Source organism: Bombus impatiens, unplaced genomic scaffold, assembly GCF_000188095.3.
Source record: "Bombus impatiens unplaced genomic scaffold, BIMP_2.2 scf_0640, whole genome shotgun sequence".
In the NCBI taxonomy this organism is placed as follows: domain Eukaryota; kingdom Metazoa; phylum Arthropoda; class Insecta; order Hymenoptera; family Apidae; genus Bombus; species Bombus impatiens.
Genome location: NT_177059.1, coordinates 2172430 through 2199085, shown reverse-complemented (window position 1 = coordinate 2199085; position 26656 = coordinate 2172430). Strand labels below are relative to the sequence as shown.

General features: G+C 44.8%; 1 protein-coding gene across 2 annotated transcripts in view; it reads right to left on the bottom strand.

Moving 5' to 3' along the window:
- The window catches only part of LOC100742952 (protein vestigial), an 80350-nt gene that overhangs the window by 11323 nt on the left and 42371 nt on the right, over positions 1-26656 (bottom strand). Inside the window, exons 3-6 of one of the 2 annotated variants that reach the window (XM_012389384.3) lie at positions 11082-11292; positions 10647-10799; positions 2765-2888; positions 959-1173 (exon numbers count right to left, since the gene is read on the bottom strand). In XM_012389384.3, the coding sequence (XP_012244807.1) occupies positions 959-1173; positions 2765-2888; positions 10647-10799; positions 11082-11292 (703 nt within the window). Of the gene's footprint in view, positions 1-958; positions 1174-2764; positions 2889-10646; positions 10806-11081; positions 11293-26656 lie in introns of both variants that reach the window. The other variant, XM_003491860.4, reaches the window with a different exon arrangement.

The following is a 26656-nucleotide window of genomic DNA, read 5'->3' as shown; positions in this document are numbered from 1 at the left end:
AAGAAAGGTCGGTCGGCCCCTCAGATGCTCGCAATTAATAAGAGCTTAATGGGGGCCGATATAGCGCTGCCACGCTCTCAGGGACTCGTGCTTTCTTCGTTGTTCTCTCCCACCGAAATCATCGATGCCGACGACAAAAAGTCACGGCACAGCCGTAAAACATTTCGCCCCGACTCTTTTCGACTATACTTCCAAGGTGCCCCGGACACGTCATCGCAAAAAGAGCCGCACCGTTTTGATTCCCGCAGTCCAACGTCCAGTTATATAAGAGAGGGAAAGCTTGTCCCCTATGAGCGGATTAGAAAACGCGGAGGAAGAGGAATCTGAAGCTAGCGACTGGGCTACCGAGAGAAAATTGTCGAGTAATTTGCTGGTAAATAGACTGGTAGATACTTATGCTTTTATAGGAGATTTATAAGTGTGCAAATATACAGAAGGTACATATGAAATAGGCAAAGAATTCTCGCTGTTATTATACGTAATATTTGGTACGTTTAATTGGTGAAAGAGATCGTTTCCTTTCGAAAGAAACTTTCTGTCGTCGTGTCCATAAGAATATGAATCAACGTGCTTGAACATCCACCGTCTGAAATATCAGGTGGTTCCGTAAAATTCTGATTATATCATAATTCTTCGAGCATCTACTACGTTTTAGGAAATGCAGAAAATATACGAAATTCAGGTTTCAATTTATCGTACAGTGGATATGTTCGCCAATATTGCGCAAGATTTCTCAATATCTGGCAAATAGATTTTACTTTACACGTACTTAGTACGAAACCCGTTTAATGTGAGTCGTATGTCCAAAAATGTTCACATATTCGTAAAACGATTAAAGATAAAACACAGAAGCAAGAGGAACTAAAAAACCAGAAAGCCATAGCCTGGAATCGTTTAATTTCGCTGCGAAGTATCGACGCAAGAAATCTACATATATGAGATTCGTGAGTCTACTCACCAGAGAGGGGTGCGTAATAGCCGTGCGGGTAAGAGGGTGCGGAGGAAGCGTCGACGAAGGACTGCGACGGCGTCGCCGACGGCCAGTCCTTGTAGGAGGCCGCGGAGTGCGCGTGATGCGCCGCATGGTGGCCGAGTCCTCGCGCACCACCCAACAGCAAACCACCGTAACTCGTCACGGTCGCCATGTTATGGTGGTGATACTCGTGCACAGCCCTGAAAAATAGATCGTAAAAATCATTCTCGGTATCTCTCTTCCTTGAAAACGTATTATAGAACTAACGTAATTTCTAGATTATCTGATGCGAAATACCAGATGTACCGAGTAAGACGGACGTAACAACGAACAGCATATGTAGAATAAACGCGTGAACGGATCGAAACGATGGGAAAAGACCGACGAAAATGCGAGGGGTGAAAGAAGGAGGAACGAAAAAGAAGAGGGCGAAGAAAAGGTAACGCGAGAGGAAAGGAGAAAAAGAATCCTCGATATCGTGCCTCTTCTCAAGAACGGTGACAGACTGGTAATTTATACGGCGGCCGACGCGAGATCAGCGCTAAAGATCTCTCGAACAGGGGTACCTGCTCCCGACGGTTTTCTGTATTTTTCACGTCTCGTTTTCTCTTTGCCTCCGTTCTTTCTCCTTTCCTCTTATTTCTCATCCTCGCCACCGTGTCGCTTTTTCTACGCCCGTTTAATCTATCCTTCTCTTCGCACCGCATCTGCTCGCACCGCTCGTTCGGGCTCTTTCCTCGATTTCTCGTGATTTTTCTCCCATTTCTTTCGTCATTTTTCAAAAGACACTTCCCTTCTCTCACGTGTTTCCCCGCTTCGCTCGTTCCATCGTCCCTCGTACCCGCTGCGATATTCATTTTCGAAGGTTTATCCCGGCAGGCTATCGCGTAATGAGCGTGTCGCGCCTACCGGAGGAGGATTTTTGGAATGCGCGAGGCATCGGTCGCATTATCGTCTGTTAATCGAACGAACGACGATTTCGTCGATTAATCACGGGGCTGATTTCGCGCCGTGCGCGTGAATGCACCGCCGCGAGATACAGGCCGCGCGAATTTAAAATAGAGTACGTCGCGCTGGAATGACTGCATCGGATTCTCCGATGGGACTCGTCTCTAATTAGAGGTTGCGATGCTGGCGATTCGAACGAATGGAACGCGAAATAGAGAAGAAATGGGCATTCTGATTGGTTTGATATTGTTGAAAATGAGATGAGTGGAAAGGAGTAATCAGAGGAATGTTAAATGATATGTAATATGGCGGTTTGTGTCTCGAGGTGGTACATTAGATAGAACTATAGATCGAACGATGTAAATGGATATATAAAGTGAAAAGTTTGTGAAAATGTTATCATTTCATACGCAATTTCCTATTGTTTACGAGGATTATGATCTATTTTTTTGGTAAGTTTTTTGTATTTCTTTTACAAGTTTGTTCGGATCTTAACGCAAGATACTCGATCGTATCTTGCTTTGGATCCTCTCGCGTGTAAATTTTATTCTTCCTATTTTTATCGTAATCAGAATATCTGAAAATCTGTCCATATCAAGATTGGAGAGTAGTAATGGATGTAGTAATAATTTCCAGTTATTTATTTATCCATCCAATAAGAAATTCCGAAGAAAACATGAATTTTACGAATAAAATCAAACGAATTACTTTATCATTTATGATTTATGGGAATATAATACGAATGTCAGTTTAAAAGGTTTAGAAACATGGTATTAGGACAGATTTTCCTCTAACGTAGAGATATATTTTCAGGACAACACAAGGAATGTTAGGAACGCTCACCTGTGGTGATACTGTGGATAATGCGGATGCCATGGATCCGTTGGACACTCGTAGACTTCGCCAGGATGCTGGCTCTTCCAGAAGGAAGGGGGGAAGTTCCTCATGAACATGGGAGAGATATTTTCTACAACAAAATACAATGCTTTTAATAATTCCTTATTTATCCGAGCGAATACAAATTGCCATACAATTTCTACAATTAAAATGGTGCAATCTTTTCGTATATATATATATATATATTTCGTATGAAATTTAATATTTTTCAAACGATGTCCAATTTTCCTGTTCTAAAACCAAACGTTCAATTTATTAACCAGGGAATTAATGAGTTAATTTGCTACATATTTTAGTTATCAATCTCTCGAATATCTCTTTTACGTGTCGCTTTTATTTATTTATAATTTGTTATATCAATATGTGCAAAAGCTAAACTGAAATTGGCTTGCTTTTACCAATTTGGAATTTCATAAATATGGAACTTCCTGGTTAATACCTTCGCAGTCTTGGTAGTCTGACTTTAAGTATCTAATTCTACTTACGCAGTCGGCGCGTGCTCTTATTTTTATGCGTTTCAGAGACGAAGACGAACAAACCGGCGGACTATAACGTTAAGGCAAACGTTATTGCACAAACTAAGAGTATTTTTTGATAAAAACAATTCTGCATCTTCTGGGAAAGAGTTGCCATATATCGGTAACAGCAAATAAATTAAGCAATAATCCGGTTAACGAGCTAACGTAACTGCAAGGAATGAAGTTACGTATATAACTGAAGAACGAAGGTATGCACGATTGTAAATATCATAGTACACCACAGTTCCCTGAAATTCTCCACGAAGAGTCTCCAACGATAAGTTATAAGTTCTACGATCGACTATCCCAACCTGCACGGATCACCGGGCCAATCGGCGCAATAATTTTTGTTCGAAAGCTAGACGTTCCGACTGGGCAAGAATGTTTATTAAAATATTTGTATCGTTTCCCACGGGCCAGCACGCGATTCTTACGAGGGCTCACGATAAACGGGTAGTCGGATCCCACGGGATCGAACCGCGCGACAGAAAGGTACCGCTCGGTTGTTTTACAAGCGACCACTCCAAAGCCAGAAGCTTGTCGTGTATCCTCCCGCGAGTCTCCGGGTCCTTGGTCCCGGGATTCCTTTTTCTCTCTCTCTCTTTCTCTCTCGAGGATCTTTCGGCCAATCCAAACACATATTCGAAGGTTGAACCAACGAGACCGAACCAGCCGACGATTTATATTTCTAATTCCTCCTCTTCTTCCTCGATCTCATCTTCCACCGCGACTCGCCATCCCATGGAAAATGTGTCAACTAATTTAGAAAAAATATTCAATTTACGAATCGTTGTTATTTCTGGATGTTAGCGTCCTTTTATTGCCATTGCCATCTGTTTCTTCTTAGGGTGTTTTAATATTGCTTGTCGTAGATATATTACGGTGATGACTTGATATCTTTAGCGAATAATATATTTCGAAGGTTCGTTCTTAAAAAAAAGATTCCTCCGTTTAAGGTTCCTTTTCTCATCGTACGATTGTAGTTTCAGTACCTTGCGCATTGTTATTTTATTTTTTATTTCGTTATATCTTTATCACAGCTTTAGTTATTCTGTTACAGCGTTATGACGATTATGCACGAGTTATTTATGTATCATATGCATTTGACTGATTGCGAGTTCGGTTTTGTTAATAGTAGATAGGTTGTTGTAAAATTTATCTTCATTTGCTCGGGCAACGCGTTAATTATAAAGTTTACTTTGTATGGGTCGACAAGAATACACACGGCTATGTAAAAAGTGGCTAGCGCTAAAGCTGTTTGATAAAACAGAGGCATGAATTATTCATTTATACGTGGCGCAACCTACCAGTATCGATTGATACATAGTGCTCGATGTACGGTAATTTATCTTTAATAGATGACACATACTTACACATGTACGTACATGTGATAATTAACGAGTCGAACCTAACAAGTCAACGATATACTATCACGAAAGAAAAAGACGTTTACGGTAAATGAAGGATAAAACGCCTTTTAAACTCGACATTTACGATATTAAACACGAATACTCTGTAGATTAAAATGTACCTTAAAATATCTTTAAAGGCTTATCATCTTCGTGACAAAATCGTACAAAGTAATCTGAAAATGATTATTTATAGAGCAAGTCAGTCATAAACCAAGAGTTGTACGTTGCACGTTTCAACCTGATTTCTACGAGACAGACTTCAGAGGCAAGTTTAAACAGGAAGTAAAACATTCTTCATCTTTAACTTACAATCGTCGTAAAGCAACGTAGGATCGTGATAAAAATTCCAGATATCGATCGATGCACGTTCCCAACTCAAGTACATCAGACTCGCATCCACGGTGTGAATTTGACATCGACGACCCTTTCTGGCTTCATCGGTACCACATTCGCGTAGAATCGATTCCCGCCCGTTTCCCAGTTCTCTGGCCGAGCGTGCAGCCGGTCCGCGGCATCGGCACAGTAGAAAGCCGACCGTGGACGCTCGACACTCTGTTTCTTTAATTGCGTTAATAAATAAAGGACAGTCGGCCGAGGACAGCGGGCCGGGGGTTAGAGGGATGAGAGAGGGGCAGACAGACCCTGGCGGTGGTAGAGAAGAAAAAGGGTGGGGAGGCGGCGGCGAAGAAGTCAGAGAGAAGCACGGGGTTGGAGGAAGGACGAAGGACGTTGGAACGAAGGACGTGGTGGAGGCCGGTTTCCGTTCCGTTCCGCTATCTTGCATCTCCCCCGTAAGCAAATCGCAATATTTAACGCGATAGTTAGTCAATCTTTCTTGATACGTGTGTAGGAGGATGACGCCGTGCCGCTCGACCAATCCGCGATACCGGTTACAGCTCTCGAGACGAGAAAGCATATTTTACGCGTTTCACCGTCTACGAACCCCCCTTCCATTCTGGCATTCCACGCGTGGGAAACAATGCGGCTCCATGGCTTCTTTATGCTGAAAGTGTCGCGGGTCAGTTGTTACCGGGACGATCCGATACCCAATCGAGTTACAGTATCGTTCCGGACCCTTTGACGATTCGCAGATCGTTACGGGATTTTGCGAATCTTCCTCGAACGTGTTTCCATGTGTTTGAACAAATGGAAGAGAGCGCATGAGTTCGTCGATATTCGATATCCGGTTCAGTTTCGTACGATGCGAAATGAGACGAGTGTTTTGCCAATTTTACAAACACAGCGTGATAACTTAGATGTTTCGACAAGTGCTACGTATTCGGATGAATATCGCGACGAAGTTGAGCACCTCGAAGCTTTCGCGAGGCATTCGAATTATTATTCTCTGTGTCAAATATATCGCTTGATTAAATATTCAAATTACACGGATACCGTATGTATACATGCATATTTCCAGTCATTATCTATTCCAGCTTGCCATTAACCATCGATCTTTCTAAAAGGTCGATATCAACGAGTAACAATCTGTAGCCGATAAATTGCATTTCCTTCGCAGACGAAACAACAAGTGGTTCTTTGAACGAAGAAACTGGCTCTAACTCTCGAAGCTAAAACTCACAGAAACATCGCGAAAAGCAATTTCACGAACCAACGTCGGGCTCGTTAATTTTTTCGGGGTACATTCATTTTCCCGACGAGTTGGTCGGCAATGATTCACTTCCAGCTATTCACCGAGCAACTCGACATCGATCGTTCGTTCGCGGCCGCGATACCGCGATACAAATGTAGTCGGTAAATCTTCGGTGGCGTCGCGGCCTCGGTGTTTCATTTCCGAGAGCCGCGGAAAATAATCGGCTGACACGGGCCGGGGGATGAGTTTCTCGCGTTGGACGTGCTGTTCGGCGTCGACGCGTGGCGTTGGCACGGCGCCAGAAGGTGCCTCTATAAAGACGTCTCGCGTCGCGGTGCCGCGATTCGTCAAAACGTAACCCACGGCAGATTGATGTGGCGGTGCGACCGGATGCCTCGTTATTCTGATTGCACTCGCGGCCACGGCCAAAGAAACGTATACTCACGCCTTACACATCACAGACCGAGGATTCGGATTCGCCGAGCAAACGAATGGCGCGTTCCGGTCTATTTTCGATTTGTGTTAATGTCTGTTACCTCTGCGTCGAGGCTTTTGTTAGTCAATTCGGAATGAGCGACGACACCGTTAGTCGCTGTTGAAAGCTGTTCTTTTCGACGATTTTGCGCGGCAGAGTGCAGTACTTGGATTTAAAGTTTGTTGATCGAGAGAGTTTATTCTATGATCGTTTCTTTCTTTCTTTCCTTTTGACAGTGGTAGAGAGTAGAGTAGAATGCAATAGGTTTGAAGGAAGGTTCCTTTTATAGAGTCGTTTGAGTTATGAAGGTTCTGAAGTTTGAGTTTGTTTTCGTATTACATTTTCGTAATGGTAACGGGGGATGCAGAACTTCGATAGAGCTGATTCCAATAAATGCTCATAATCGACTAATTACCGTACGACGGTGTAAAATTGATCGAAAAACGAATAGAATTGTGCAGGTCGGGACGTTCTCAATTACGGTACGTTAAATTGCATAGCGTCATAGATTACACGGCAATTTTCATCCGTGTGATCCGCGGCTTGGAGCGAGCGTGGAACGTTGAAAAACCATGACCGTAGACCGAAGACGGTATCGCGACTAATCTCGCGGCAGCCCCTTTGAAGACGCCACGGCGCGGCGCGGCGTCATGTAAGGGCCATGTCAAGTAATTGCGTCTCTGTTGCGCCGCGGTGGCTGGTGAACGGGGCGTTAATTTGACGCCACCGACTGGAACGACGCGCTCAATTTCCCGAACTCAACGTTACCGCCGTTCCCGACGTCGTATTCTCATCAGACCGAGCGGCATACGCGACGCGATAAGCCGATCCCACCGCAGCGGACGTTCCGAATTAACCCTTTGAACGGAAATATGTGCGTTGATAAACGCGTGCGATTTTTCAGCTCGCGACGCGACAGCCACGCTCGCTAAGAAAACTAGATCTCGAGACCTGTCTATTTTTCACCTTTTCTTACGTGGTGTTCTCTCTCCTCTTTCTGTATTTAAGTACGTGTCAAATCTAAAAATCCATCGTTAAACTAACGATAATTGAGCTGAACTGGACGTCGTATACGGAGAAACGATATCTGTTTCACGAAGAAATTTATGCTCTAATAGTAAATATATTTATGTATCTATGTTGTGTCTGGATATGAAGCGGTAATTCTACTTGCATACGTATTACTGTCGGAACGTAAGTAGAATAAGGAAGTTGTTCGTCGTAACAGAGAATCGACGTTGACAAAAATGACAATAGTTAATTTGCATTGACGTGCCATCGATAAGTTTTAATTCAATTCGAACAACGAAAATCAGGTTGCCGCAAACACGTAGAATCGTTCGAAGGCTCTGGCCGCAAGAAAGCAGGATAATCATGGTCGCGTCGCTTATGCGCCCGTATCGGCGAGCATTCGAGGGCAAAACGGTTTATCGGCTAGTCGTGTCGTTCGCCTCCTTCGATCCTGTCCCCTTAAGCGTATGCCAACCGTATCCTGGTACCGCCTGGTAGCCAAGCAAAACCCTCGTAGATACGATTTCTTCGTCGTGCAAGAAACATTCTCTTGGGAATGTAACGCGTCATCGATTTTCAGCCAAAATTTCGACTTTCGAGCGCGACGCAAGAACCTAAAGTCGATCATTCTCCTATGCCCTCTCGAACGTAGAAATGGATTTCTTTGAAGGCTACGGACATCAAAAATATTTGATTCTGGAATTAAATATGCGTTTCGCGTGTTACAAAGGTACCATCTATTAGATAATCAAAATTTTCTTCTATCGTGTCCGCGAGTCCAGAAATCTCCGCGTAATTTACAAACCATAACCAACGTAAAAGCGAAAGTAACGAAGGAACAAGTCGTAAAAGCGTGTTTCGACTTCGTACACGTGATATGTTTCCTAGGAAGAACTTGATATAATCCAAACTCGCTATTCAATTTAATAAGACCGCGTAACGCAGCGATGGTTCCGGAAGTTCTCCGCAACTCACCGCAAACACGTGCCGCAACGCGTTCAAACAATCCCCAACCCTTCTTATCGGTTGCCTTTCTCCCTTGATCTTCCTGCGGAGGGGTGTCTTTGTTCTCTCGAGCACACGTTCATCGGTAAGAGACGTTCGCTCCTTGTACGTATGTTAGCCGGCATACCGCGGCTAAAACTGTCTTCTCCGGCGCTGTCTCTTCGTTCCCCGTTCCCCAACCCCTTCCTCTACCTTTTGCACTCCTTCTTCATCCCTGGTACGCTTTCACGGGTCTCCCTGAGTCAGCGTGCATCTCGTCGTAGGCCCGAGAAGCTCTTAATTTACCTTTCCTACGCCGTGAAAGCGTAGTCTCGATGGAACGAACGAGCATGCGGACAGAGCGAGGGGCGAAGGGATGAAGCAGAGAAGAGGGAGAGGCGCACGGCACATAACAATTAGGTCGTGTTGTCTTGAATTCTAAGCAGGCTAGTGAACTGATCGTGAGCACTGCCGCGAGATAAATGCGGCCTTAAACGATACCGATATAGACGGGCTGCTACGCCGATCGCTTGCCAAACCGACTTCGACCGCGACAACCCCCTATGCTGGCCTTTTTCGTTAGCCGGCTCTTTCTTTCGTCGGCTTTCGGCCCTTCAGCTGTGGATCATTCGTCGTCCAAACGCACCGACTATATTTTGCTCACCTACCACTCCTTTTCAGGACGATATGAATGTTTCTTTCTTTATGCTTCATTTTAACTTGTCGATATGTATGCTGTATTCTTTGTTCGTGCTGTACGCATTCTGACGGCTGTTTCTTCTGTTGCGCGGGTTTATTATGCCGAACTAGGTTTACGCATTTGCCTGATATAGTTGACGCAGTTTTTGGTTATTCGTACGAGTATACCCTAAATTTGGAGGGGAATAAATTTTTCTTTTGTAATTTGGTTGAAGAGATCGGTAATGCGATAAAAGCGTGGCATATCGTATGGCTCTGTTTCTTCATAATTATTCTTTGAGAATCGTTTATATCGGATCTCGTAATATCTTTATTCTCTGTCTTTGTAATATTCTCGTAATAAAAATTCTTTAGCTTTCAAACTACCATCGACTTTCCATTCGTTCCTTAGATTCAACGAACTTACTTCTGCATCGCTTCCTTACTCTTTCATCCTGTTGTTTCTTTTTCATCTGATATTTTTTTCTCGCCCTCGCTTCCTCTGTGCGTGGCGCAACTTACACTCCTTCTTCTTCGTCTCCTTCCACAGACCGACAGCAAAGGTTTTAAGTCCCCGAGTACGACGACGGTACAATTGTTACGAGGCTTGTTAGCGTTGTCGCGGCCTAATGGCGCACTTTATTATCGTCCTCCGCTGGGACCGCGTTGCGTCCGCGCTCGATGCGTTTAAATCACCGCCCTTTGATGCATTAGTCCCGGTCCAGACTCGCGCCGTCCAATCTTCGACTCGCGTGTTTCGATGACGTCGAAGCGTCGAAACGAGATCGTAATTGGAACGAATCGCGCTCCAGCATTTATTCTCGCAGGTTTAAGATAACTGTCGGCTTGTTTGAGCTCTGCCTACCAAAGTGTTTCCCTTGTATTTTCTTTTTTTTTTTTTATCTATCATTCATCGTTAATCATACATTTTATATCTTATGACGTAATATTCGTGTACTTTATATTTCACAGCTTACGAATAATTTTACGATCAGTTGCCGTTTGACGGGTTAAAGTCTGCGCGAAATAAAAAAAGCCGACAGAGAAGTCGCAAACGTAGAAATTATTATTCGTCCAAGTGTTAGCTTTTTATAACTTTCTTATGGTAATTTATATTTCTACGCGTTCGGAAGTAAGATATTTAATTTTAATAACTTACCCTTCGGTTTGTCATGCGCCAATGCCCTTTGAAAGTGTTCCTCCACCTCGGACGCAGCATCCCCTCGGTAATGAGTGAAGACCACGCAATTTGTGCTAACGTATTGCGCTATGCTCTCACCATCGTCTGAATCTTCCGCTGCAGTGCCCGTACCTACGGCTATAAACCAATTAGATAGGGCAAATTTGCCAGGAGTAAGCAGGTATTAATTATAGTATGTAATAACATGAACCGAAAGTTTTTATAGTCGAATACCAAAACTTAATTCACAACGTTATCTTTCATCGAGAAATTAATAATAATATTTCATTATAAAAATGTTAATGTTCGTTAACCTATGTTTATATAGGTTACATATATAATAATTTTTGCATTCTGTCACGGTCAAGTTCGGAAAATATGGGAAATTAAAATATGGTTATCGTAAAAGCTCACCGTCCGTGGATCTGTCGTCATCTAACGTTCTCGAGGGTTGCGAAGTGGTCGATGCAACGGGTGGCCGTGGTTGAGGAGTTGGCCTTGGCGATGCTGGACTGGGTGCCGAACCGACGGAACCTGCGCTGCTCGGTTGCCCTTGCGGAACACTTCCACCAGCTGCACAAATTTCAAGACCTGCCGCCCCGAGTGATCTTTGGTGAACGTTCAACTGTAAAAACGATAGTATATCTATATTCTGCTGCATTCGAAAATATTATTATCTACGACGATTGATATATTAACACGATGTAACTTAATTTACACGAGCTTCTGTAAGATATTCATCTGAAAGATAAATGAACTCCGATTGAAGATTATTAACCGTCGTATGCTTACACACGCAGTGATTTAGATAGTCACGGTTTAAGTAGAATTCATGCCACTGCTTTCGTGTATCTTGATAAATTTCACAAAATCCCTCGACTAACATTTTCATACGCTTCTATCATCGCGTGTACATTGTACGAATCACCGTGATATTTCTATTTATCAGAGTTCGAATAGTCAATCATTTCCACGATCTCGAGTATTTGAATATTCATGCAACGTACTGGACTAAGTAATCAACTACTAACGAAGATTTACTTCTTTGCGTTAAGAAACTCTTACGCGTGTATCATTTACACGCGTAAAAGCTAAAACCTGGAGCTCGTTTCAATCAATTTTCAAGAAGTTTCAGGACAACGTACGAAACGATACTCAAGCAGTTGAAAGCATCGAAGAGAAGATATTACCATCAATACAACGAAAATCGTACATTTCGCGTATGTAAGTATAAAAACCCACGACACGAGTGTTCCAATATCGATTCCCCAAACGTCCTACTCAACCATTCGATCAAGCAATCAACCTTACCGATCCACGTTTCAAACTATCACAAGACCCTCATAACAACGATATCGACATCTCTCGAGGTCTGACCAAAATATTATAGGGCCAAGTGGACCGCGAGCAACGAAATGCCCGTCGACGAAACGCTTCGACATCCAGCTGCAACGGCGCGGACAATTCCAGGGATTTTACCACCCTCGAACCACCCTTACCCCACCCTCCTCAATAATCTGTCCGCCAGTCACTTGGCGAATCCGTCGAGGAAACGCGTCGTCGTCTCGGCTGACGTTTAGTAGGTAAATCGTACGAGCGACGTCCTTAGAAGAGGGGTAGCATCCATTGAGCACATACCGACGCCAAGCGTCGGCGTCCATTGTACCCCCCACTCCTTGCTGGCAGACTGCAAATAGCGCGAGAGCTATGCTATGCGCACTGGCATCGTCACGGCCGGTCGCAATGAGACCAAATAGGACGTAATGCTCGCTATTCATTAGATCCTACGGATGCAAATGCCACGCTGGGTCATGGCATTCTGCTCGAATTTTTTCGACCGCGTCGAACTGTCCCGATAGGAGAGCGCACGCGACATGACAAGCCAACTATTCGGCCACGATGGATCGAAAGATGGCAGCCGCTCGAGCGTCGCGTCGGGACGCCCAGGCGGCGCTCGATCGAGACATTCCTCAGGATCTAGATTGCGAGGATCGTGAAAGAATTATTGGTACTGACTTCTTTGCGAATCTTCTCTTTGAAGTTTAGAGAATCTTTAACGGATCGTCTGATTGGTGATCGTCTTGATCGGATGATTGGTGGCAGTGTTTATGGCGAGGAGTATCGTTATAGGATGTACGATTGTGTGCAAATTATACAACGAATCACTGTCACGATCAAAAGCTACTCTGGAAGAAACGCAGCCTAATTCCTCGAAATCAAAGATATCCGTTCGCCAACTCTAACAAATTTTCCCCTTCGATTCAACTTCGTATCTCGTCTGACACGGCAGGCCGCTGAGGAATTCGCGGAAGAGTACGAACGAACGGCGAGCGTAGACAATTGACGTCAATTGCTCGACGCTGGTATCGTAGCTCGATCAATTCTCCAAGACGTATCCATAGAACGAAAGAAAAAGGATCACTCGTGTGTATATACAGTCCATAGATGAGACCGTTAGTCGCGTGGTTCATCGTCTCGAAAGCGGAACATGGCGCGCGCCTCGACGTCAATTAATTCCGCGCGCATAATCCGCCTGTGGATTATTCGAGGAACTCGGAGGACGCGAGCGTTTCGAACGGAAACCGGCCAAGCACGTAGGCTGCTACATAATTTTAACTAGCCTCTATGTTCGTTTAGCTGCTAGCTATCGAGAGCTCAGAATCCTGTCGTCTTTGTCGTCGTTGTATAGAGAGTCGAAGGTCGGCAGATTGACGAGCAGATCGAAAGTGAACGGCGGTGGGTACATAGGGTAACAGGGATCGCGCGAGACAATCCTGCGACATTACTCACGCGACTCGCCGTGCTTGCGATGACGGCTAGAGAAATACGAACGCGTCAATTAGCTTTAATCACGGCGTCTAGCATTTCCCGCCTGATATCGAGGCCAAATGTTTCCCTGGCGCTGCGCTTTCTGTACGTCGCGTCCCTTAAATAGATTTGTCGATAGAAATGCTCGATTCGTTGATCGTTTCTCTGTTCGATAAATAGATCCTGTAAGAATGCGACGAACCAGTATCTTACACTCTTACGAATAAATTACTTTAAAAAAGGACAAGACATTTAAAGAGATACAGACAGGAAGAAAATGACTAACGACACAGAACCACGGTCGATCGAAAAATAAAACTAAAAGCATTCTTTATATAATTTTCAATCGCTTCGCCTCTATTCTATAATTTCAATTTCGAGATACGCGCAATCCAAGCGAATAAATGAATTCTGGCTGCAGAGACGCGGGTATATTAGTAGCAAGATAAATCGAGGAGACTCGCACGCGGTCCAGCCGATATTCATTATAGCTAGTGTCCTATCTGACGGCGCGGGCCGTGTGCCGCCGGTACCTACATCGATCCTCGAGATCGTGCCGAACACGATCGTAATGATCCAAGAAAGCACGCTTTAGCGAGCAAGAGATGCATGCCGTCTCGACGCGATGATAAAGGACGCGCGATCGCAGTCGCGCACACGTAGCCGGTAGCCATTATTATTATTGTTGCGCCAACTATCGCGAATAAATCTGCCAGGCAGATGGGTACGCATGAGTTATAAGCCGAATCGCGAAAGCACCGTGATTGGTGTCCACTAAATAACAGTCGAATTCCCTCACGATAAGGAACACGTTATTCTTGTTTTGATGCTTGTTTATGGCCTTAGAAAATAATTTTATGGCGTTGCAGTGAGATTAAGCAGCGGTATTAAATTGTTCGCGCAGGTTGTTCGAAGATAGGACCGATATGTGGCAAAGAGGATCATAGACAACGGTGTTGATAGCAATTGCGGCTTAAAGTCGTTCTCCTTGAAACTATGACAGCTAAGTTGGAGTTTATCGCCGAGTTGAGTTTAGTCCGAGGCAATTCATCGTCGGATTAAATTTCGATCTTTAGCGTATGTGTGAGTTTTGTTGCGAGTGTTGCGTGATAATTAGATGGTAATTACGTTGCACGAATGAATCAATTGATTTTTCTAACGAAGTACGATAAATTAATTGGAAGTCCAGTCTACCATCTTTTGCTTTAAGCATTAGGTTTCATATTAATTTATACAAAATAAATAACATGCTTTTTATAGAAAAATTAGACGATTATAAGTAGATACCAAAATTCTCTTTTCGAATAACGTAAATCGAGCAAATACGGCAGACCGTCCTGATCTCATCCCAGAGAATCGTCTTAAAACGAGCATCATAGACTTATCAATCTTCTCTTACCTAGCAAAAATATACGCTAAACGCAAAGAAATTATAGTTGATGAAACGGCGGTTAGCGAGGCCTGACGCGTAGGAGCGTTTAACTCGCCGCCATAAACGACGGTTTGTACAATGAATTACAGCCTCAGACCCACTAATGAACGATCGCAATCGGCCGAGAAGATGTATGCACGGTCATGCTACGCGAACGCATACCCGATCCTCATCATTCGACGGCACGATACACGCAATTGCAGTTGCGTATGCGTCGTGGTAGCCATTACTGTTGCGAGAGACCCAGTGCGAATGAGACCAGTGCGACAAATGGACGCGCGCACAATGTTAAGTATAAGTTTAACCCTGGCAAATCGACCGGGAGACCCGCGTGGTCCAGTTCTAGGCTGTGCCAACTCTTTGCCAGGATCCTCGCTTATATTCGATTCTTCGAATCGTGATTATTCGTGAAACCTTGAACCTTCGCAGAAAGTTGTTTGTCGCGTGTAGAGCGTCCCGTGTAATAAAAAATAACGAACGTTTCTCGAGTTCCTAAAATATCTGGTAACTTTAACGCGAAGGCTCGAAGAAAAGAGAACGACAGTCTTCGCTACATTGTTGCATATCGAACAACTATAAACAACTTTGATGGAAATATTGATTCTCTTCCCTCCCCATAGAGAACTACAACACCCACCTTTGATTCGCGATACTCGTCGCGCTTCGAAACTAGAAAGCATCATTTGTCGGGCGAAAAACGAGACTTCGGAAACTTCATTCGCTGGACTCGTCCCTCGAAATAAACATGTGATATCCTCGCACCCAACAAAGTCCTAGCGGTGTTCGGGCCACGTTTCTCGTCCCTCCAATCAGTTTGTCGTCTCCAGGCGACTCCTCTCACTCTCGTCTCGCTGACAGGCAACGTTTTCGCGTGTATATCGAGGGTAGGTGCGGGTCGCGTACTCCGCCTAACCAATTACGTTCATACATCAGCGGTGGGTAGCAACGCACGAAAATAAGCTGACGCTGATGTATGCTGTGACTGATGGCGGCTGCCGGGGCACGCGTGGGTCGAGAGCAAAGCCACACTCTCTATGGCGCGACGCGAAATTCGCGCCAACGCGGCTACGCCTCCGAGATGTTATCATTATCTACTATAATAAACCGCGGTTCGACATTCCATGGACTAGTAGATCACCGGCGTGATTCTGAAACAGCGAAAACTTGCGGCGCGGTCGAGCGACGTCGAACGATGACTGCCGGTATTCGGGGAACGCGCAATTGATCATGAACTTGAGCGACGAGTCCGGAGGTACACGGTAGTCGCTTCCTCTTCGTCTTCCGTAACATTTCGTCGACTCACTGTTCGCGTGATTTACGTTTTCCAGAAATTTGAGACTCAGGTAGTTTTAGGAAATTGATCGTCACGGCGAGGATACGTTCGGCGAGCCAAGATACCGAATTTGAGATAGTTAATCTTCGAAGCAGGACCGAGCAATGGATTTTTTAAGGCAATAGATGAGTGACGTAGGACGACAATCGAGGGTCGATCTTTGAGAAAATTGGTAAAACGTATCTGAAAATTGGAAAGGGTAATTTTTAATACGCATCCTCCAATCCCAAAGGCGAGAAGGTTCGAATAAGAGTCTGCGCGTATCATTCCCTCTGAAACCTTTTTTCCCTAAAGACCACTCTTTACACCAATTCAATTAAAGCAGCTGATAATTCGTGAAACACAGAAGGGTGCACGGAGAACGACACCGAAAAAGCAACAAAAGTACGGCAGGGATTAAACCAGAGGCGCGGTTCGAATCTTCCATAGATTACCACGGCTAAGCATCTAGCATCGGTCAGACGACAATGTGGTAATTAATCGAAGCAAGCCTGTCCGCGACGGTCGACTCTTCCTCTTTTGCTTTTTCTCTTTCGCCCGAGGCAACGCTGGCTTCCCTCGAAACGGTCCACGTCCTCGACATCCTCGCAGCCAACGAGCAGCTCTAGCCCCAGAGAGAGCTGCTCGCGGTCTTTCAAAGCATTCCAAAGCGCGAGCGCCTGTTCCTCCTCTCCTCCTTTCCTTCCCCTCTCTTTCATCCCCTCCTTTACTGCACCACCGGTGTCGAGTCACTTCACGAACCTAAGACCGCGTCTTTATTTGTTTCCTCTTTTGTCTTATAGATCTCTGAATCTCCGTATCGTCTCCTTCTTCTCCTTCTCCTTCTTCTTCTTCTTCTTCTTCTTCCTCCGTTCACCATCGCAATTCCTTCTCTCCACTTTCCTGCAGTGTTCGGTTTCTCTGTCCGCTACAGAAAGACTTCCTCTGCATCCTGCAACCCCCATTAAAATGCTTAATACCCTCGATGATCCCGGACGTTGATTTGGATTTATGTTCCACCGCGAATCCAGAGAGAATACGACTGTGGTCACGGTTGTGTACAGAGCCCAGTGATCATTGCTCGTCGGTGTTCTTGCGTTTGTTTCTGCGTCGAAAGTATCTGCAGGCCTTTCTCTCTGGGGACTAGTTTTTGCCTGTTCTGTGGGGGATTAATCGTGTCGATAATTCGTTGTTCGCTTAGACAGAACGTTCCACGATCGTTGCTCTTTTTTCGATCGGGTTCGTTGTTGGTCGTTCGACTTGCACGGTCTAATGGGACGAACAGACGGTAAAGAAAAATGTGGCGTTTCCGAAAGGTGTATGGGGACGGTACCGATTTATGTGCGATTACATGTAGTTCGTTAGGCAACGTCAGCATGTTTAGGTAAAAAGATTTCCAGAGGTTTCACGAAAATCAAATTCTATTTGATCAGACATTCTCCGTTTTATCGTCGTAAATAAAGATCGAACGTTGTATTATCAACGTTCGTTCAATGAAAATTCATTTCTATCAGAGCGACGCTCATATCCAAGTTCAATAAGATCGCGCTCTAACGTTTAAAGCGGATATCTCGCGATAGATTCCGTGACGATCCATCGAACCATTTGAAAATTTGTCGATCAATGGCGACGACACCGTGGCGGCTCCTGAAAACCGTGTAAAACCGGACAACCCTCATCGATCGCGGGCGAAACGAATGACTGGGTGTCCGTCAGGCCGATTCCCACATCAATTCAGACCGGAGAGAGGAACTGCGTCACTCTCTGTTCGACAAAGGCGAATAGCGAAGGTGAACGGTAGGAACAAGCGGCGATACGAAAAAGAATGGACCTCGACCGAAAAAGGGATGAAAAGGCGCGTCTCGGTCGCGAAAAACGAGCGAAACGACGATCAGCAACGAAAAGAGGATGAGGGAGGCGGGGTCGGTAACAAGCTACCACGGAGCATCTTGCAATTTGTTTGCCGGACACGGCCATTCGTCGACACGATTCTCCTATCTTCCACGGAGATGAGAGTCCACAGATCTCGACCGCGCCGCTGGATTACGACTATTGATAAGGCGCCGGTGAACGAGTTCCCTTTAGTTAAATTTAGTTCATTAGCAAACCAGCCAGGTGGACGATGGAGCGATCCCTCGTTCGCCCGACAAATTACAACGAGATCGGCCCTCATCCTCTCCCTTCCTTTCTCATCGATTCCAACTACTTTGGGAACACGGGAAAGTAAGCCGATCGCCATTCCAATACCAGGATGCTGCATGAAGTAGTTATTGGGATTCGCAAGTTCGTACCGTGCTCCTTTAAAGAGAATTTTTGACCAATCCAAGTAAAATGTGGACGAACTGATTTCAGATAAATTTCCCAAACAATGGAGAATCGTAGCGAACAAAATTCCTACAAATGGAAATTATGGCGAAATATTTCAGTAACGATAACATTCTGCGAACCAACTATCTCCGTAATGTAAGAATTAGGAAGAACAGATTAACAATACGTTGTATTCTGTGAAACGTGACTTTGCTGCGAACGTTACCTCGTCACTGTCGTACAAGACTATTAAATAATTAATTATCACTGACGCTCGTAACTCGCAACGTAAAATTTCGTTGATAATGTTATTTCCATAGTGCAAGGGGATCGTGACCTCGATATCGGAATACCGCGACACGACCGTAATCCGCGCGTTTTTCGTCGACATTAATATTGGCGAGAACGATAATGGCAGCGACAACTAACGCGTCAGTGGCGGGAACACGTGGCGGCCGCGATTCCACGCGTCACCCAACGATGGCTGGACTTCAACGCATTCCACCCCGAGAGCTCGACCTCTTATTTTCAGGCCGCGTAAATTGCGCGTGCGAGCCGACGCTATGAATTTCGCGGCAACATAATCGTAAAGGCGATAAATAGAGCGGCATTCCAGTCTCCGGGTGTCGAGGAACTCTCTGGCCTTAATAACCCGTCATTTTTATCATATTCTCACCTTAGAGCCTTCTAAGAGTCTTCTAATTAATCGATGGACATCCACGATGGAAACGGAAGTGTACAGTCTGCTTCGCTTTGAAGTTTCGCGCCACGCGCCGCTTGCGATCCGGCTGTCTCAATTAAATGGAAAGGCTCGCGGGAATGTGTATCGAGCGATGATTCACGACGATCCATCGCTTGGAAATACTCTGCGATCCTTATTAGATTCCCGTGATTTACGAACTCGTAGTTGGCGCAGTACGTTTCTGGATTCCCTTTAATGGACGGGATTTCTCCTGCCGTCTCCTCGAGTTCATTTTTTTACCGGATTGTACTATCGCGTACTATGAGAATATGTACATACGCACGCGAGTGAATACGGATTTTACTCTCCCTCACTTTTCAATTAACCTTCTTTTTCCCCAGCATGCGTCAACTTCTCAGAATCTTACATTTTTTATCGCGCGATATACTCATCCACGTTTCCCAGCATTCGTAACAGGATTCGATTCTTCGAATTGCAGGCTGCAATCGACCATTCTCAATACTTTCATTGACTCGTCGAGCATCGACCACCTCTTCGATCCCGCTACCATCTGCCTCGCACCACGATCAAAGCTTAAAACACATTCGTGAGACACAGAGAAGCAACCGAGGAGCTCTCCTCGATAAGTCCTCTTCCATCCAGAAAAAAAAGAATCGCACGTCGTTATCCATTTAATGTTCCTCCCCCTGGGTAAGTATCGTGCCAGCCAGATATCCTTGAGTAATATTACGGTATCGCGATATAAATGAAAACGTATTCGTGGATCGTGGCAGTGGCGTGGCAACCGATGGATCTGCGAGTCTGGGAAATTTTCTCGTGGACGCTAAGCTATCCAGGCCACTGTGGACTGCAGAGTGGGAGGGGTGGAATAGGCGCGTTAAAAGCCATGGGACCCCCGAGAGATACCGGACAGACGAGGCCTTTAGTGTCCTGTTATCAGAGCCGATCCGATACGGTCACCAATAACTTCTGCTACCTACCGCAGCGACGTACTAAAGGTTATGCTCTGGCTGGCTGTCCGCTACCGACCGCCGGACCCTTTACCAACTTATTACTATGTACCGTCCGCCGGCTCGTTCGAAGTTCGCGCCGGCCAATAGTTGTCCAATAAAGAGCCGCTCTTTACATTCGCGGCGTAACGCCGTGCCGCCGCCCGTCGGCCATAACCGAGATGCATAACTTAATGCACTTTATCGGAGACTTGTTCTTCTGTTTTGTCGGCGAGGGAGGAGGCTGAATGCTCGCAGCGATGAAGCTGTGTCCCGTAAGGATTGTGCTGGGAATTAAGCGGCTCCTGTGACGTCTCGCTACGCTTCCGGTGAAATGAAACTTTAGCTTTTAATTTCTGAACAGTTGGAATTTCGTGCGTCTTGGAATTAAAAGAAGTATGAAATTTGAGGAAAATAGGACGATATGACGAAGGTAGATGGTAGACTTTTGAATGGAACCAGCTTTATGTTATAGATTAGACGAGCCCGAACAATTAATTGTCGAAGATTGTTTTGTACGGAGCTAATTTTACAATTTCGGTACGCAGTTTATTTTCCTCTTCTTATATGTATCGTATATACATGAATATGCAACGTGGAATTTGCATGAATATTGAGCTCGGTCCATTAAATACTTTTAAGGCGCGCTTAAGGAACACTATCCCATATATTGGCATTACGAACGTTGAGGATAGAAATAATTTTCAGATCGAATGAATGTATCGTTTGTAGGTCTGGCTGTTGTTAACTTGATGCGGTGAAATTTCTATGGCTAATTGAAAGTACTTAGGCCTGTTTTAAAAGTGGTTTCGATAAAATAAATCGTGTTATTAAAGTTGCTGCGCTGTTTTTATAAAAAGAACGAGTCTCATAATTAAAAGAATAAATTAAAATGATTTCGTACTTAAATTCATACCTATTTACGTCGATATTAAAGAAAGAAAAAGTTGAATAAGTATTCATGAAGATACCGTACTTGTTTTCGTAGACGGTACTTTTGCTCGGGCTTTCACGCTAACGAATAATTATTTTATTCCAGCAAAATAATTTTGTTTCGCAATATTCCAGCAAAACCCTCGACTATATACTTGTCTTGACAATTTAGATCGTAGTACTCGAGGGACTGACAGCGGAACCATCGCATTTCCACTTCGCTTCGAAAAATATTCCCTTAACTTGACTAATTTCGGCGCCTGAGCTCGGGCCATTGAAACTCTTAAACCGACGAAACTCCGTCCCGATCGAACACCCCGTACAATTCCAAAACTGATCTCTGACTTTGAAGAAATAACGACGCCATTGAGAATGTAGAGACAAAATTCGAGGACTGGCTTTAAATTTCATATCGTTTGATAGCACTTTCGTATAAAAAATGTAATAATACGAAAAGAAAACATGGAACTTGGTAAAAGAACGCTTCGCTGGAAAATAAAGATACCTTCGAATACCTCTTGTGGCTACTGGTTGCGCACAGTTACTTCGTAATATCTCATCGAACAACTGCGGAAATTCATTAATATTCTTCTACGCTTCTTAGAATTCTATAAAACTGCATAAGGTCAACGCAGTACGCGCAGCAACCATTCTAATAACTTCATTTTACAACTCGGCTACACGACGATTATAAGATCCATACAATGACAGATTTCAACGAACCAGTATCTGAAACTTTGTGCGTTTGCTGGCTCACGCCGCGTTCCATCGTTCGTCTAATTGTTTCCTTATTCGTCGATGAAATGCACGCACGACGATTATACGGGTGACACGCGAAACCTTTCGTTTCCTTATGACTGGTGCGCGATATATGAATTCCTCACTGGCATTTCATCGCATCAAGTAGTGGCCGAGATACTCTAGGAATCCGACGAATGTCCTCCGCGAGTCGGCGCGCGTGCTTTTCTACAGGGATCGCTCGCCTCGACGTTTTACCGTGATTCCTTTATTTTTGCGGCTGCGCTGCACGAACAATTTCCGTTTGTCCGCAAAAGCGAGACCTCGCCGACGTTAAGCTAGGCGGAAGAGGAATATGCGCCGCCTTCGTTGCTTCCTTCAGGCATCTCTTTACACGTTTTCGTCCCGATGAACACTAATACTTTCATAACGAAGGAACTTTTGGTATCGTATACGTATACATATGTAATTATAACATTACGAATGAACAGAATCGTCCGTAAAATACGCAGCATATTGCCATTGCAATTTGAATGAGAAAAATTCCTAAATTCGAAACCCTAACGAAACGCAATTTCAATTACTTCGTTCATATTATTCTATCAGATTCTATAGAGATTCCATAGGTTCTATCAGATCCATTGCCATCGATTCTTTCGCCTTGATACACTCGCTAGGCAACTAAAGCGATAAACGAACGAAACGTATCGAATACAAACGTCCAATCCACAGTCTGGTCGTTATTCCGCGCCATAACCCAGTAACGTCCTCCAGATTGCACCCTTTGCGTTTTCTTCGCCATCGTTCAAGAAGCATAACCAGTCACCTTGTATCGAACTGATCCGCGCGATGGCATGAAAATAAGGTCGAACGATTATCTCTGTCGTCCGCGGGATGCGCTTGTACCAGTTAGAGAAGCGGGTCGATCGATTGCCAACCAATCGTGTGACGCATCGAAAGAAAGATCGCGCGGCGCGATCCCCTTTCGAAAATAATTCTGCCGACTCTCATCGCGATACTCGAATACCTGTCGTTCGTTACGTGGTCCAACCAGATTGCTCGCGAGAATGCGATCCTTTGCACGACGATTCGATTAATATTGAACACGCAGACCGCCTTCGGATTCTCGAGTCTTCCCCGCGTTACGTGCGCAACCTCTCTATCTCATACGATACATCTCGATGATTCCCTTCGTTTTCTTTCTTTTTCTAACTCTTTCCTTCCACTCTCTTTCTCTACAGTTTTTTTTTCTGTCGCTGTACCGGTATTGCGCTAGCCGCGATGCAGCTACGTATCGAGGACGATCGGATTCGTCTCGAATGCAGCGAGGACTCTTATTACACCGACTTCTGGAAACGGCTACGCAGAGCTAAGAAACCGGCGAGTACAAGCCACGAGCGAGACCGGTCGCTTTTACTGTCACACGGAGATTCCGTAGAACGGAATAGGTTTAACCGGTCAATGGGAATTAAGATACGTCGATGCCACGGTTCTGGAATCTTTCCGCGCGATTTTCATGAGATGATAATTGGTTTGAGCAAAGAAAAACGAGATTACCTACTATGTACATCTCGAACAGCGAAGAAAGTTCGATGTTAAACGAATATTACGCTACTCGATAATCTACTTCGTTAAGAAACTGGTAACTCTACTTGTAATATGATCGTAAATATTAAGATTCGCCTGTTTTATTTTCTCGAAACGATAAATAATAAATAACATTTGTTACTTAAGATGTATAAAAAGAGAAGAATTAAAACGTTAATAGGACGACGATAAATTCAACGCGTCATATTCGAGAAGATGAGTTGGACAATTGTAAAAACGAAAGAGAAAGGATGATCGAATGAGGATGCTGGATCTCGAATATCGAGTTAGGTATCGATCGAAGGATCGATCGTTCGTACGTGGTCAGAGCGAGGAGGCAACGGCGATCGGAATGCGATCCTCAGAAAACAGAGGTGGCCGGTGAACGCAGTGGCACGGAGCGTAGCCCCCTTTAGCGCGTGTCGCAAAGAATGGCGTTCCTAGACTAAAAACGGAACAGCGGCAAGGAATGTAACGTTGCAGCACACCTTGCCCCGAGCTGTGACACGAGTTCGCGCGGACGCGTATAGAAACGCGCGTGCACACAACCGTGAACAAGCAACCTGGCCTGGTACGCGTGAGATATGGCGATTCCGTACCGATAATTGTCGCACATCCCGGCAATTCCGCGATCTGCCAACACCAAGCAGCGTCGTATCGCATCCGCGTGACGTGATACTTCTCCCTGTTGCTCGTCCTTCTCAACGGACGTGCCAGGACTTCCGTCTTACCACGCTGTCGACACGCCTGCGTGTCTTTTGTTTCGACTTTTTCCTCGAAAGCACGGTGGAAAGGTTGCGCGTTTCACGTGGTTATGGAAGAATTAACTTCGATAAGGAACGCGCGTTACAAAAGTAAGACGCGGATGGATGTCGAGTCGCGTTCGAGAAAGTCCCATTGTGCTTTAAAACTTTCGAACGATTTGCGACATTTGATGGAATTTTTAAAACGTAAATGATCAAAGATACGATGGTCACTGGTTATTTCGTTCTGTTGAAAATAAATCGTATCGTGTTTTGCTCGTATTCGGCAAGAATTAAAATCCGTCTGTGTTAAACTGCTCGATTAGCTTCCAATTTCAAATGACTGTAGAAACTTCTAATTAGTAGACGGTCCAGTTAACGGATTAAAAACTTAGTATTTAATCGACCATTCAACGCTACTGCGATTAAATGCACTTGGGGTATATTTCACGATTAAATACGATCACACTGTATCTTACAAATTGATCGTTCGCAGAGGTAAACCGCGTCCGACGTTAGAAGCAGAAATTTTCGCCGTAAATCTAGCTCAAAGCCAACTAGTTGAATGAAAAGGACAGCTGCTTGCGGTCCGATTCTGGTGCATTTCGCTGTAATCCAACGGGTCATCCAGCGTGATGAATTACCATCAAGGATAGCGCTGTTTCCCCGTTCCTTCCTAGTGTTTGATGTTAAACGTGATTAACGTGTTCTTCTGATTCTAACCTCCCGTTTGATCTTGACACGCAAATCTGCTCTCCTATCCACAGCTGCGCCGATGTTATCGTGGAACACGTGCTATTCGGTTATTACTGTATTCGAGATTATTCTTCAAAGTGCTTGAAATAAGTCTTTAACACCAATCGCCTTACATTTTAGCTCTAAAAAGTCTTAATCGCATTCGTGTTCCACCTTAATCTCGATATTAACGTTCCTATCCTTTTTCTTCGAATTTCCAAAGAAAATGGCTGATGTGTGATCAGTTTGTTGGTATAAGTAGCAAACACGGAATTGATTAACGCGAAAAGATAATTGCATTTAACGCATTAACCAAGAATATACGACGAACGTTTCGTATTCTTCGATCGATAATTCATGAAAATATCAGGTTACGGTGATCGGATCGAGCGTACTAAATATCGCTTCCAATTGGCTAAACAATCGGAAGCAATCGCCGAGTCGACGCAAAGTGGACGATCACAATGAACGCATAAATTTCGCTTAACAAATTCGTTTGGAAAATGGCGGATCTATCGTGCAGGCCCCAAAGTCTTTGCTGGCGGACAAAACGTAACGAGAAGCAGCTGCTACAATAGTCACCTGCGGCGATTAATGGCGTCCGGTCGGCGACCGTAAATAACAATAAACCAGTTTACTGGAAGAACAGTCGCGTGGCTTCCGTGGTTCTGGGAACTATTCTAGCGTCCCTTGCGCTTCGTCAATGCTACCGCCACGACGAGTAATTAATTTCCACGGACGTGAATCGCGATCCGCTCGTTCAAAGATTTGCCTACGATGGAGTAGAACGGGCCACCGACCCTATAGCGGCGGAAGCTTCCTTATTTTGTTTTCAATACAACCACGCTGAAAGATGTTACCGACCAATGAATCGCTACTTCTTGCTGCATTTGGTTCTGAACCGTTCTGCTTACATTTGGAAAATTAAAACTACGTTGGTTAATCAAAGTTACGTTCGTACGATGAAACGTCCTCTTTCAAATAAAACTTTAATCGAAGCGTTTGGAAACATTATTCCTTTTGCAAAATCAATTTTCAAATTATCAAAAATGACGTGGTGATTGATAACACCGCTGCAAGTTACAATCTCGAACTTAATCCTTCCCTTAACCTATGCATTAGGAAACCGTTCAAATTCCTCGTTCAACGAATCAATTCGTATTTCAGTCCGTTTCCCAGAAGTCGTCGAAGAAGCTCGATCACCATTTACAAATCTTCGATCGAGATCTCGAAAAGTCGACCGTGTCGGTGCCGCGTATAGAGACGGCAGCAAGTCCGCGAAAAAAAGGTCGAAGTGAGAGGCGTCTCGTCGGCGTTCTCAGCTGGCCCTCGAGGAAAAGCTTATTCAATTCAATTCTAATGGCTCGGCGTAAGAGAGTCGCAAATAGTTGCATTCGCGATATCTCGGGGGGCCGCAACGTCGATCCGACAAGAGACGGTCCGCCGCCGCCGGCGCACGCTCTTCTGCTGTCTTTCCGCGAGACCTTTCTCGAATGATGAGAGTATTCTCACCACGTTTTCCGCGACACCGGGATATCACGGATCTTCAAAGAGCCGCCACGTCGCTCTAGCATCGTTAATATAAATTACACCCACACGCATACGCGTTACACTCGTGTGTCGAGGTCAAGTCTCCGCGTCTCTGAGGGACGTTCACGAACGCGCGCGCGCACGTTAGTGTATACATCCACCACGCAACTAT